This window comes from Pollicipes pollicipes, unplaced genomic scaffold (genome assembly GCF_011947565.3).
Source record: "Pollicipes pollicipes isolate AB1234 unplaced genomic scaffold, Ppol_2.1 Scaffold_7262;HRSCAF=8765_pilon_pilon_pilon, whole genome shotgun sequence".
Taxonomy (NCBI): Eukaryota; Metazoa; Arthropoda; class Thecostraca; order Pollicipedomorpha; family Pollicipedidae; genus Pollicipes; species Pollicipes pollicipes.
In genome coordinates, this window is record NW_023597055.1 from 4,494,185 (window position 1) to 4,507,309 (window position 13,125).

Below are 13,125 nucleotides of genomic sequence, written 5' to 3' on the forward strand. Positions count from 1 at the left end.
TTAGGAAAGGTCTATTGAATCATTGCTAAATGAATGACTCTGCCGGATGACTTCTTGTGGTCGCTTTCCTCGGTTTAGTTACTCCAAAATGCGCTGACTTGCATTTTTCAGTACATTTTGCTTCTCTTCCCGTAAAATGTGGTAAAAAAAATTAAAACGAAGAAAGTCATACCCCTCGAAATAGAGTAGGCCATGTCAGGTGATTTCATTTGAGAGGGGCAGGGCTTTCACCATCCGGGGCCCTTTGTCAACCCACTACCAAAGCTCTGGCTGCGCTCCTGGCCGTGGGAAAAGTGTCTAGTCTAAGTTCTGATTCCCTCCTACTGCAGTGAGACTGGGGTAGGGTATGAATAACTTTACGTGCGATGCATTTTTTTATACACTTAACACGTTACGATGCTTGAAACGCTGGACGATCCCATACATAGAATGCTTCCATCGGGATATTTACAATTTAGCGGCATACAGCAAATCCTTTTTTGACGAGGAAGACGCAGCAGCTACATTCATAGTGGCCACCCAAGCCAACGTCTACAATTCCGCCCCAGGTTAGGCCGGCTTGTTTCGCGGCTGCGTTGGTTTACGAGAAGAGGTCCTGACAGGTATGTGGCAGCAGCTTGCTCTCGAAGTAAGGTATTAAATCGCTACGCTTCTTATTTCATGCTGAGATGTTTGTAAGACGTGAACGCCTGTGTTGAATAGTTTCACGGATGTTTAGAAATTCTACACCGCGTCATGTAAGGTAGCCGGTAGGCGGTAGCTACCTACATGGTCGATGCCGTGTAGAATTTCGATTCCTGGTAAAAAATATTACAGATGCTTAGCACTTACCTCATACGCTCGGGCTCAAACTAGGGCCTTTAAAACTGCTCAAAGCAGAGATGTAAGATTTTCAGGGCATCATTTCCCATTATGTTTTCCACCCTGGGCCTGAATCCAGTTTGTTTATCATACGTCTGCTGTCAGGTTTCTTATTGACACCAATGTGATAAACCTTGGGCAGGTGTGTGCTGAAATCAGTTCAGGTTAATTGGCTTAGGATTTTCAACTTCTTGCTTTCAACTGTCTTGTATTTTTGCTAAAAGTGGTCATCACAATATTTAATTCTCTGAATCATTGGCTCTGAACATGCTGAAGTAAGTGAAGAACCCATAGATAATAGAAAACATTCACAACTGTGGTGTGCACGCTCTAAAGTACTTGCTACAACAGTGTTGCTATTCTGGTCATGCCGGGTGAAATATTTATTTTTTTTCAGCACAACCTGTAATTGTGAGTTGTGCATGATAAGTGTTATTACAATGCCAGGTGGAATTCCCAAGCCCATCCCTTAAGACAGCAAGGAGTCATTTCTAATATGTGCTGGGTGAGATCTCTGTCACACAGATATGGAGAAAACAAATCAACAGTGATATATGTTTGGCCTTGATCACAGCATGACCAGTGAAACACCAGGATTTGAATAACCTAATTTGTGTGTCATGGATGCCTCAGTGATCTTGCAATAGTCTCCTGAAGTAGTCTGCATTGCTTACTTTGCAGGCCTGTAGCCCAGAATCTGAAGGGGTTCAAGTCTTAAGGAGTGCATGGCTGTGAACTGCACCAAATGATCTCCAAGATGGGTGTTTCAGTTCAAAACCCCATGTAAATGTGGAATAGTTCCTGAAAGTAGCTACCTTCATGCATTCTGAAATCCTTTGTTTTTAAGCATGGACATGTTGTGTTCAATGGCTATGTTTATGGCTTATATGAGTGATTTCTGTTGTTTTCATAGTTTCCGTAACTGGCCTCATCTGGAACACCTTTGTTGGCAGATCCGTGGCTGAGGTTGTCCCAACCCCAGCACACTGCCTGTGACCGTGGAGACCGAGAACCGCTGCTCCCCCGCTCAGGCGGCCATGCAAGACTGGAGGAAAGCTGTCTTCCAAACTCCCCTCACATACAAAATGGGTATGCACTTCTGCCAACATTGATGGGATGTCTGATGTGGGGCACTGTTCAAGTGTATGCCATACTATCAGGCTAAATTAGTGGCACAGGCGGATGGAGGGGGGGGGGGGGGGGCACAGGGGATACGTGTCATCTGCCCTTGGGTCGGGGTGCACTTCAGTCCCTCCAAACTAACAGTTTAGGTTCGGATTTAAAGGCCCAGAAGGCTGCCTGGAGGTCATATTCAGGGGCCCCATCCCACAGGGCCAGGCACTCCCATGTCAGACAGGGGGCCCTTTGTGCTGATCAGGGCCCCCTGATTGACAAGTGCGTATATGTCGGCAGACACTATCGGTACGGCCCAGTCGGCTTCGTGTCAGTGTGGGCCTGATTGCCCATTTTCGAAGCAGCGACAAAGCCGGAGCCAGTGATTTACATTGTTTGGGGCCCCATCGTCTGTCAGTGGCCCACAACGCCCGACCGGGTACCCTGTGCCGGCAAGGGGCCACCGAAACCGACGATCAAGGGCCGATTGGAATGCATAAGGGACCGGAGCACTGGCTGCAGGTCATGTAAAGGATTTCGGCCCACATAGCCATGACCTGCGCTGTCAATCAGAGCGCCTTCTGCACCGATTGCTTGGGGACCCAGAGACAATGCGGGCGTCTATGTCGGTCAGAGATCACTCACACCGAGCAGCTGGTTCCGCGTCGGTCTGAACCCTGTGGACCCAATTCGTAAAGAGGACCGAGACCGGGTTTCACGGTTTGCATTAGTCTGGGTCCCTGACATACCTATCGGGGCCCCTGTGTCGATCCGGGGCCCACGGTGCCTGACGGGGAATCTTGTGTAGGCAAGTGGGCCCGGGTCGGCCACGGGCCTTGTTTATGGAGGCCCGAAGAGGGACCTGAATCGTCTCTCGAGAGCAGAGATCAATGCCTCGTTTTGGAAGACTGAAGGGCCCAAGGGGCTGGTCGTGGGTCACACCAACGACCCCCGACCGAAAGTTCATGATCTCAAATGTTAGTGTGACGGCCTCTTGCACTGATCGGGGATCCCTGAGGCACCCGTCTTTTTCGGATCGAGATCACCAACACCGCACAGCACAGTCGGCTCCTCTCCAATTATTGGACCATCTGCCACAACCAGCGAGCTTTCTGCGTCATTTAGGGTTCCTGCGTCAATCCGGGATCATCTGCGCGGGTCGGAAGGCCTCCCGCGTCAGGGAGGAGACCAATATGATACTATGTTTTCTTCTAAGGGCCCCCAGGTCGACCTGGGCACCCCCGGACGCCAGAATAACACAATCAATGACAGCGTTTTCCTCAATCTCGTGCGTCCCCTCGCCAAGGCACTGGCCGTGCCCGTGGTACATACCAACAGTCGGGCCTGTCATGGGTCGTGTTTGCATATACTGGTTGTTCCTGTTGGTTTCATACACGCTTCTTTGAATATGGGGCGCCCTGTCTGTTTCCCATGACGTTTTCATCCTTTTCAGAGGCAACACGATTATAGTTGTCACTTCATTGATTTTTGATGATATGATGATTTCATTCAACTACTTCGGTGTACCAAACTGATTGTCTTCTCAATGCTTGACCTGCTTGTCAACTGTTTCGTGCTCTTGCTGTGATTTCATACCAGATTCTGCTTGATTAGTATCACATTATTTTGCATTTATACCAGCTATTTGTGTGTAGTGAAAAGAGACGAATTCAACTGGTCCTCAAGAGCTGTCCCCAACAGCTCGGGGGGCGCACGTGGTGCGCGACCCTTATCGCCCACGCCGGCGCTGCCTGCCTCCTGCAGGCAACTCGACGGTGCGCCTACAGAGCCGCGTGGTGGCTGGTCTGGTGGTGACGGCGGCGGTGGTGCTGCTGTACCTGCTGCTGCAGCGCGGTCGGCAGGGTCTTACCGTGCAACCGTGGACGCCGGCCGGCCCGGCGGGACCCAGGTGAGGCTCTTAACGCGTCATCAGGACGCAGGTGAGGCCCTTGACACATAATCAGGACGCAGGTGAGTCTCCTGACGCGTCGTCAAGACCCAGGTGAGACTCCTGGCGCGTCATCAGCACACAGGTGAGGCCTCTGACGCATAATCAGGACACAGGTGAGGCTCCTGACGCATCGTCAGGACCCAGGTGAGACTCCTGATGCATCATCAGGACCCAGGTAAGGCCCTTAATGCATAGACTCGAAGGTCCTACGGCTGGTATGGCTATGGGCCTGTGGTGAGGTTATAACGAACAGGTAGCATTCAAAATGAAGGGAGTGGAGGGGAGGGTCAACCATGGCAATCTCGACTATTTTTGCAAGGCCTGGTTTTTGGGGCCACTGGTGTCACTCAGAATGTGACATATCGAAGTTCTGATGCGGGGTCCAGCCTCAGTAACTATTAGTCCGGTTGCGTTTCCTTTGTTTGCATGCGACTGCAGCGCCACTACCAATGTCACACCCTGGCGAAAACTGGGTGCTGTGACACCGAAACGTCCAACGTTGTAATCGAAACTGAAGCTGTATCCAAAGAGACGGACTCACCATTGATTCAGGGACGGGTTCGGCTTGAGGACTGGACGGCTCGGAGATGGGGACGGCTCGGGAACGGAGACGGGGACGGCTGGGGGACGGGGACGTCTCGGGGACGGGGACGTCTCAGGGGCGGGGAAGGCTCGGGGACGGGGACGGCTGGGGGATGGCCCGACCGACCGGGCCACGCTGCTCGCCTGGTGTCCTGGCCGGCTGCCCGCCCGCTGGGGATCACCGCCGTCGCCGTCCCTTGTCCGAGGCTCCCGTGAGGCAGCGCCGCGCCGGGCCAGGCGAACGCGTCGTTGAAAGCTCGGGCGATCCCGCCTGCGGTGCGCAGCAGCCAATGTGACTCCGTGTACTGTGCCACCGTGACAGGATCGCCAGTAGTGAACGATTCGCCGGTGCCGCCGCCCGCTCCAAGCGCTGACCCCTGTCCGCCCCGCCCTCTCTTCCTCCAGCGGGTGCAACACCACATACCCGCTGACGCGTCCGGTGGCCACCAAGACGGGCGGCGTGCGCTACCGGGTGGCCGTCATCAGTGACCTGGACACGGGGTCACGGCGAGGCGCCGCGTGGGTCAGCGTGCTGCGGCGAGGCTGGCTCTCCTGGGACGAGCGCCGCCGCGCCGCCGACGTCTGGTGGGACGGGGATGACGTCACGCTGACGTCTTCACTGGCGCAGGTGGGTCGCGGTGATTGCGTCAGTCTAACGGTGACTGGGCTGGTGTGGATCAGGGACTGGTGCGTGTCAGGTCTGGGTCGCGTTAGCTTTTGGTAAAGTACCTAGTAAGTCGAGTCTTTCCGTATAACTCTCCGCTTTTATCCGGTTTGTGTCACTTGGCTGCTTTACCGTTCTCTGCTCGGTTGCTTTCGAGTGTACCTCTCATCACGTCACACCAATGGGTCACCTGCGATATTGGTGTTACGCGATGGACCGTGTTCACGCAAGCAGTGGGCCAGCCAACCGCCGTGGTGCGTGTCCTCCGTTGCGGCCTCGCTGAAGCGGCCGTGAGAATGTTGCGAAGCCGCCGGCGCGCACCTCCCGCAGACCTCTGCGGAGCGCGGAGCTGCGGTGCCTGACGCGTACTGATGCCGACTCGCTCCGGCACGGTCTGAGAAGCGCGCCTGTGATGTGCTCGTGCACATCCGGGCAGCAGAGATGTGAACAGTACGCTCAGACGAGTTCTGACGTTTACCGGGGATAGGACGGTCTCAAGGTGTAAGAACTGGCCACCTGTTGGTGGTCTGCCGGAGTGTCCACACGTACGGTCTCCGACAGTGTGTCCACGTTGTCCTGAATGTCCGTATGGTCTCTGACAGTGTGTCCACGTTGTCCCGACTGTCCACACGCGCGGGTCCCAGCACGTCCGCTCCCCGGCACAGCACACCCGGCAAGCACGGTGACATGGGCTGCGTTCGCCAGGGCTGCTACCTCTGACGTCGTGAGCGCCTACGTCACACACAAACGACTTTCTACTACGGCGTCATACTATGACTAACTATCTACACCTATGACGTAGGTTGCAGCTTGTGGGCGGCGTTTGGTAGCGGGGAATGCGGCCCAGGCCAGGTCACCGCCGCAGTCTGACACGGCGCGCGGTCTGACACGGTGTGCGCGTCACGCAGGGCGGTCGGGGTATGGAGCTGTCGGAGCTAGTCGTGTTTGACGGTCATCTGCTCTCCGTCGACGACCGCACCGGGGTGGTGTACCGCCTGACCTCGGGTCAGGCCGTGCCCTGGCTCATCCTGGCGGACGGCGACGGCGCCGTGGCCAAGGGCTTTAAAGGTGGGTACGCCGCCGGGCGCGGGCGGTGGTCGGAAGGCAAGACAGCCAGAACGGGACACGCTCGGGGGACATCGAGCGTGAGATGTTTTGAAATATTTCAAGTTTGTGAGGTAAATGGTTGGTTCTTGATGTCTTACGGTGATAGATTAAGACATTTTGTTTGCGTGTAGTAAAAGTGTCTTCATCTCTTTGTTCTATGTTAATGTGTGGTATTTTGGACGCTGCATTTTTTGCAGTTGATGGTACTCAACCTACCTTAAGCGCGCTTCTGAGCGCCTCTTTAGTTGACTTAAGAGGCGCCCAGATTTAAGCGCTCCGGTTATGCGCCAATCCACTCTTCATATTATGCACTGAGTAATGCCCATAATCGAAAATAAACATAAAATCAAATAAAACCTGCGCCAGGCCGGGGGTCTGATACAACAGTGCCCGGCCGTGGAGTTAACTTACCCCTTGTGATCTCCTACCTCCAGACGTCTTACGAGAAAAAAAACAAAGATACCGCTGTGGAGGTCAAGTCGTGTAGAGGTCTCGTCAAGTCATGAAGGATTCACAAAAGATTGTTGACCTGAGGTCAAATATGAGATTACCAGAGGTCACGAAAGGAAAAACGCTCGTTCTGATAGAGGCAGTCAAAACACGTGTTCATTCGTCGAGACGGATATTGAGAGCACAAAAGCTGAGCGTTAAGAGGTTATTATTAAGGGCACAAGTGTTAATACTGCATGGAGTCTATTCCAGTCATTTTTGTCCCCCCACAAGGGTTGGGTCAGGTCAGGTCATCTTTCAAAATTGGTTAATCAGTAGCTTTCAAGAACAATATTTTTTTGTTTTCTCCCGCAATGTGCTTCTGGCTTAAGTTTATTTTATAGGATGCAACTGTGGGAAAAACATATCCCAGACCTTAAAATGCAGTTTTAGGGTTACCTAGAGGTCGGGTGAGGTCAACATAGGTCAAATTCACAAACCATCCAAACGAAAAATGTGGCTAATCGGGTTTAATTGACGACTGCATTGCTTTTCTGTGGTCAGAAATGGTGTGTTGTTACTCGAGATGGCAAAGCTCTTGTATACATTATGCATAGTCCCTTCAACGCTTGACGATGCGTTCGTAACAAACTGAGAACCGGCATGTTGATACATGACATTATGTGTCATCAGCTTCACAAACACGACGTAGGGGTGGTTGCACGCATCGCGCTCGTTCATCTAGGTTCTCCGCCACTGGCAACATATGCCATCGACCTTGGGTGACCTAACATGACCTTGCATTTCCTTACGCGATCTATTGTAACTTCAGTATGCATTAGAATGATGCCACAACATGCTTTTAGCGAAATAGTCTAATCCTGTGCCCAAAATGACTAATATAACTGCGTATGTTGGGTTCGGCATGTGTTTTACAGAAGGCTTCAATTAGGGTAGGTTATGACCTGGGCCAATGTCATGTGCTCTGTGGTTATATAATGGTTGTGCATGTGAGCTAGTAGTCGTTGACTCATATTCAAACGCTAAAACCACACAAAAATGCGTACAGTTTGCCATTATGGAGGAACAATGTCAAAAACTGTTCTCACCTTAGGTCACTGACCTCGCCTGTTTTGAGAAATCTGAAAGAAACAAACTGTAGGTACTGCCATGTTCTATTACGACAAACAGTTTGAACAATAACAAATAGCGCACGAAAGGTGTGCGTGGTCAAAGTTTTTTCAGAATTTAACGTTTTTGACTTGACCTAAGTCACTGACCTTGGCAGACTTAGGCTTCCAATTTTTACAAAGGATGCCAAATTGAGCGATGAATTAGTGCTAAAAAATTAGTGTTGCTGCGAGTGATCGTTATTGAGCTGTGTTCGAACAAGTGAACTCTGTCGGCCAATCGCTGGTAAAGTTACTTTTTAGGTTAATTTTTGTCGTGTGGTATGCTAACACATGTAACTGCCGTATGACAAAGGAGTGTTGTGCAGTCGCCGCACATTAACATAGCACTGAACCATGTACATGCTACAGCATATGTGTTTTCTTATTTATATGCTAAGATGCTCTTGGGTAGGAGGATCAAAGTAACCCCCGAAGTTTTCCAGAATGATTTCCGAGCGATACGGCGTAGCCGCCCCATACTTTTCAGAGCTGTAGATAATTGAATAGTGAATCGTTGATGACAAAATTAGATGTACTTTGTAAGGTCGCTGGCCTGTGGCGGGTCAAAGTCAGGACATGGCTGCCGGCGAAGGGCATTTCTGGTGAATCGTTCAATGTGATGCAACAGCGGAGCGTTGGAAGAAGCCATATATATCTGAGATAGTTTTTTAGGCAGCAAACCAAATGAATTCAGAATTGCAACTAATTCTATTGACCTGGTGTCATGTATGAAGGTCAGACCGAGGTCAGCACTAACCTGTATTATTACTCGGGAGTTTGGTTTTATGGGATGGTTTCTGGTGCTCGTTTTTAATACATTTATGACAGGGACCGCAACAGACACCTTTGAAAGGTCAGAGTAGCTCAATGACTTAGAAGGACCCAAGTCAACATTTTGTGTTTCGGAACATACCGCTATACGTAATGTCTGGCGCTTAGTCGAATGACAAAATAGGAATAGCCTGGTAGATATTTGGTCACCTTGAGACTATGAAGGTGAAACGAGGTCACTGGCCCGATTGCTATTTTTCTTAGAACGGGTATTCACTATACCCAAGCTGGATACCCAACGGGTATCCAGCTTCACGGGGATTGCATGGGTAGGTTTTGGGCACTTGAGACACCAGTTTGAAGTTTGACCTTGTTTGACCCTGTTCAACACAAGATCATGTCCTAGGAGTCTGAAATTTCTACTCAAGTGAGTTCATGCATAGGTCAATGTGCCTTGTGAGTTTTGTTTCTGTAGCTGTAGCAAAGTATCGGATACTTATGTTATCTTAGTTTTCGAGATTTTACGGGGGTCTAATTAATCCCCACCCCAGCGAGGGGTATTCAGCCGGTCACTCGGGCATGTGTTAAGGCCTGTGTTTTATGCCAACAGAAAGCAGTCCGTAATATGTGGGCTTGGGTTTGCATCATGGAATCCCTGTTATGTCCGGGATTTATCACAAAATCCCTGGAGAGTCCATGACAGTCCCATATGTTGTGGTGGGATTGGTAGTCATGCGAATGCTCCCGTAAACCCCCGCAGATACCTGTAATCGGTCGACATGCTTCCTTTTCGTCGCTGCTTTTCCTATGTGGTAGCTTCATCCCGGCGGCAGTGTCGGGGTGTGCCGCACGTGATCGCCAAACGCTCACCTGGCACCATGTTCATCGCGTTCCGGGGACGCGCGGGCCGCCGGTCCGACCTGTGCTGCCGTTGCGAAGAATTCACAATCGCTCAAGGGGCTTACAGTCGGCTCCCGCGATGCCAAATGGACCCTGTCGGTCCGACTTGTGTTGCCGTTGCGACGGATTCACAATCGGCCAACGGACGTACAGTCAGCTCCTGCCATGTCGGCTGGACCCTGCTGGCCCGACTTGTGTTGCCGTTGCCGTTACGAATAATCCACAATCGCCTAACGGACGTACAGTCCGCTCCTGCGATGCCAGTTGGACCCTGTCGGTCCGACTCGTGTTGCCGTTGCGAATAACTCACAATCATCCTAACGGCGTACAGTCGACCCCCGCGATGCCAGCTGGACCCTGCTCGCCGTACTCACAATCAACCCACGGTGGCGGGACTTGCCGCGTGAAATGCCCGCGGTGTTGGCAGTTGCGGGTGTTGCTGTTGCCTGTAGCGGCCGTTGGATTCATTTGAGTGACTTTCTGCTGACCAGTCGTCTAGCAACGCCGCGGGTCTCCCTCACTGTGACTTTCTCTCGCTTTTCAGGGGAGTGGATGGCGGTGAAGGATGAGCACTTGTACATTGGCGGCCTCGGGAAGGAGTGGACCACGAGTGAGTAGACGAGTTTACGCGCGCTTTCTTACTTGCTGCTGGCTGCGTGTTGTATCACTGACCAGTGGCAAATTTTCACACGGTCACGGTGGTCAAATTTTTGCACGGCCACGTGCGCTAAAAACTAAACAAAATCGCAGTTTCCAGCGTCTGCGAGAAGTTAACGATGCAGTGTTTTGTGTCGCGCTGCTCCGCGTTAAAGCTAATTCCAAATCCCCACAGCGTAAGTTGTCCTGAAGTCCGCGCCCACCTCACAGCCGGGGGATCTGGCGTCCGGTGGCATGTAGCGTCCCAGGACTGTCCGCCAGCCTGTGGTCTTCCGAGCATAAACAGATGTAGGGCCCGGGCCGAGTACGCGGATGAATCGTAGGTGTGGCGGTGGCAATGTATTTACCTTAAATCCACGCGGTGGCACGCAGTGTTGAGCTTCATGCGGTTGTTGCAAAACCATTTATGCAAGGCGCTGATGGTACACTTCATCCTAGTGATGAGCTGTTGCGAGCCGCTCTTCTCCCTGCTGGCGAGCATATGTGTGTCATCGGCGAATTAAATGATAGCGACGTGCGAGTCATCGGTCAATAGCATGAATAAGACAAAGCCCAGAGCGCCATCTTGAAGAACTATGATATTTGTGTATTGGTTCCGGGTCCGGACACCAGGGGTGCGCCGTCAGCCCCGCTCTTTCAGAATCTGAGCTTGCCGCGTGTGGCCGAACAAAGAGTTTCCGAGCCAAACCGTATCGGCTCTGGGCAAATAAATTTTTTTCAAGTAGTTATTTTCATGAGGTACTATGTAGAAGCGTATAGATAGGTGCAAGAAGAGTAGGAAACAAATGACCTCATCCCTGGCTCGGCGTTTTGTTTGGTGGCGGCGGTGCCCGCTGACTGTGAAATACTATTCACGACCGGGCGCCGGACAACAATTTTGCCCTCTCCAGATAACGAGGCAGTTATTTTAGCGAGATTTAGCGAGATTATTATTAGCGAGACAGACAGGCTGACCGGTGCGATTTGGGTGGGTCTGACACAAGCCTTTCTGGGAAATAATCTCGCCTCCCAGGCCGTATTAGGTATATCATGAAAAACACTGCCGGTTACTTTGCTTTCCGACCGCAGTTTTAAAGCCGCCTGTTCGTGGTCGCAGTGACAGCTTCCCTAGACCGCTCAAGGCCTACGGTCCCAATGCCCTGGATTTTAGCTGCGGAATGTAAAAAAATGTGTCTTTCACCGACAGACCGCAAACGTGTGTAACATATCCCGCCATGAAGATGTCCTTACTGGACCCAGTGTCGTCGGCTGAATCTAACTTCGCCCCGTCCCCGCAGCCACGGGCGAGGTGCTGAACCACAACCCGCAGTTTGTGAAGCGCGTCTCGTGCGGCGGCGGCGTGGAGCACCTGGACTGGCAGCCGGTGTACCAGCGGCTCATGGCGGCGGCCGGCCTGGTGGCGCCGGGCTACCTCATCCACGAGGCGGCCGCCTGGAGCCAGCGCCTCCGACAGTGGTGAGTACTCCGACACCCCTCACCACTCCGACAGTGGTGAGTACTCCGATACAGCTCACCACTCCGACAGTGGCGAGTACTCTGACACCACTCACCGCTCCGACAGTGGTGAGTACCCTCACACCGCTCACCACTCCAACAGTGCTGAGTAATCTGACACCACTCACCATTCCGACAGTGGTGAGTGCTCTGATACAACTCACCACTCCGACATTGGTGAGTAATCTGACACCACTCACCATTCCGACAGTGGTGAGTGCTCCGATACAACTCACTACTCCGACAGTGGTGAATAATCTGACACCACTCACCATTCCGACAGTGGTGAGTGCTCCGATACAACTCACTACTCCGACAGTGGTGAGTAATCTGACACCACTCACCATTCCGACAGTGGTGAGTGCTCTGATACAACTCACCACTCCGACAATGGTGAGTAATCTGACACCACTCACCATTCCGACAGTGGTGAGTGCTCCGATACAACTCACTACTCCGACAGTGGTGAGTAATCTGACACCACTCACCATTCCGACAGTGGTGAGTGCCCCGATACAACTCACCACTACGACAGTGGTGAATACTCCGACACCACTCACTGCCCCGACAGTGGGAAGTGCTCACACGTGCTGGGAACTGCTGAGACGGAGCTGTGAGAGAGTGGTGGGCACGGATCGGTGGTCCTTTTTGAAGTGAGCACCTTCGGTAGTATTCAGTGCTGACATCGCCGCATTTGCCGGAGGGGGAAATGAGGCGATGCTGCCATTCACAGGGAAGCGATCGTATCTGGAAAGTGACGATCAACATTGACAGTTCCTCTTTTGCCACCTAATGCCTGGCGGTGGTCCCGACTCCGGGCTGTTCCAGCCGTTTCTTGAGCGTCGGTGTTCGGCTAAAGGAGGTCTTTGACGACGAGAGGGGTGGACCGCGGGTTTGGCGCGGTGCCTGCGGGTCAGCCGTCCTGTCCTGCTCTGCTGGCGGCTCCGCGTAGTACCGCTTTATGGAGCAGGACACCGAAACACACTGTCGGGTATAAGGAAGCATCGCCCTACGAGCGTGCGCTTTTCAACCTCGCTGGAAAAGGTTGTGTGACACGCTCCTATGAGATCTAAGTAAAACTTAAGCAAGCTAGAGCCAGGGGAATATGGTATTTGAAACCTATATCAGGTTTGTATGGCTTAACACTGGTGAACGTGACGTTTGGCGGGCCAAATCAGGTTATCGGAGTCAAATTAGCTCTCGATAGACCCCTCCTGTCATCTGAAGAACTGAGCATGCAGCTTGGACAATGCGGAGAGCGGCGTTGAATAGCTCTCAGAAAACGTATCAGATTGGCAATAGTGTACACCGAAATGTGCGATCTGTTATATGTCACTGCAGGTCAAATAGAGTGAGGTCACCGTTGCATTAACTCGCACGGCTGTACCGATAATTAAGCAAGTCACATCAATGGGGCGCATCAT

The 13,125-nt window shown here is 52.1% G+C and overlaps 1 protein-coding gene across 1 annotated transcript in view; it reads left to right on the top strand.

Moving 5' to 3' along the window:
- Positions 1 to 543: 543 nt before the first annotated feature.
- LOC119113731 (soluble calcium-activated nucleotidase 1) overlaps positions 544 to 13,125 on the top strand; it is a 41,063-nt gene continuing 28,481 nt past the window's right edge. The window contains exons 1-7 of the mRNA XM_037237979.1: positions 544 to 602; positions 1,815 to 1,950; positions 3,739 to 3,883; positions 4,913 to 5,135; positions 6,080 to 6,239; positions 10,095 to 10,160; positions 11,485 to 11,662. Of these exons, the coding sequence (XP_037093874.1) occupies positions 1,899 to 1,950; positions 3,739 to 3,883; positions 4,913 to 5,135; positions 6,080 to 6,239; positions 10,095 to 10,160; positions 11,485 to 11,662 (824 nt within the window). The 5' untranslated portion in view covers positions 544 to 602; positions 1,815 to 1,898. The remainder of the gene's footprint in view (positions 603 to 1,814; positions 1,951 to 3,738; positions 3,884 to 4,912; positions 5,136 to 6,079; positions 6,240 to 10,094; positions 10,161 to 11,484; positions 11,663 to 13,125) is intronic.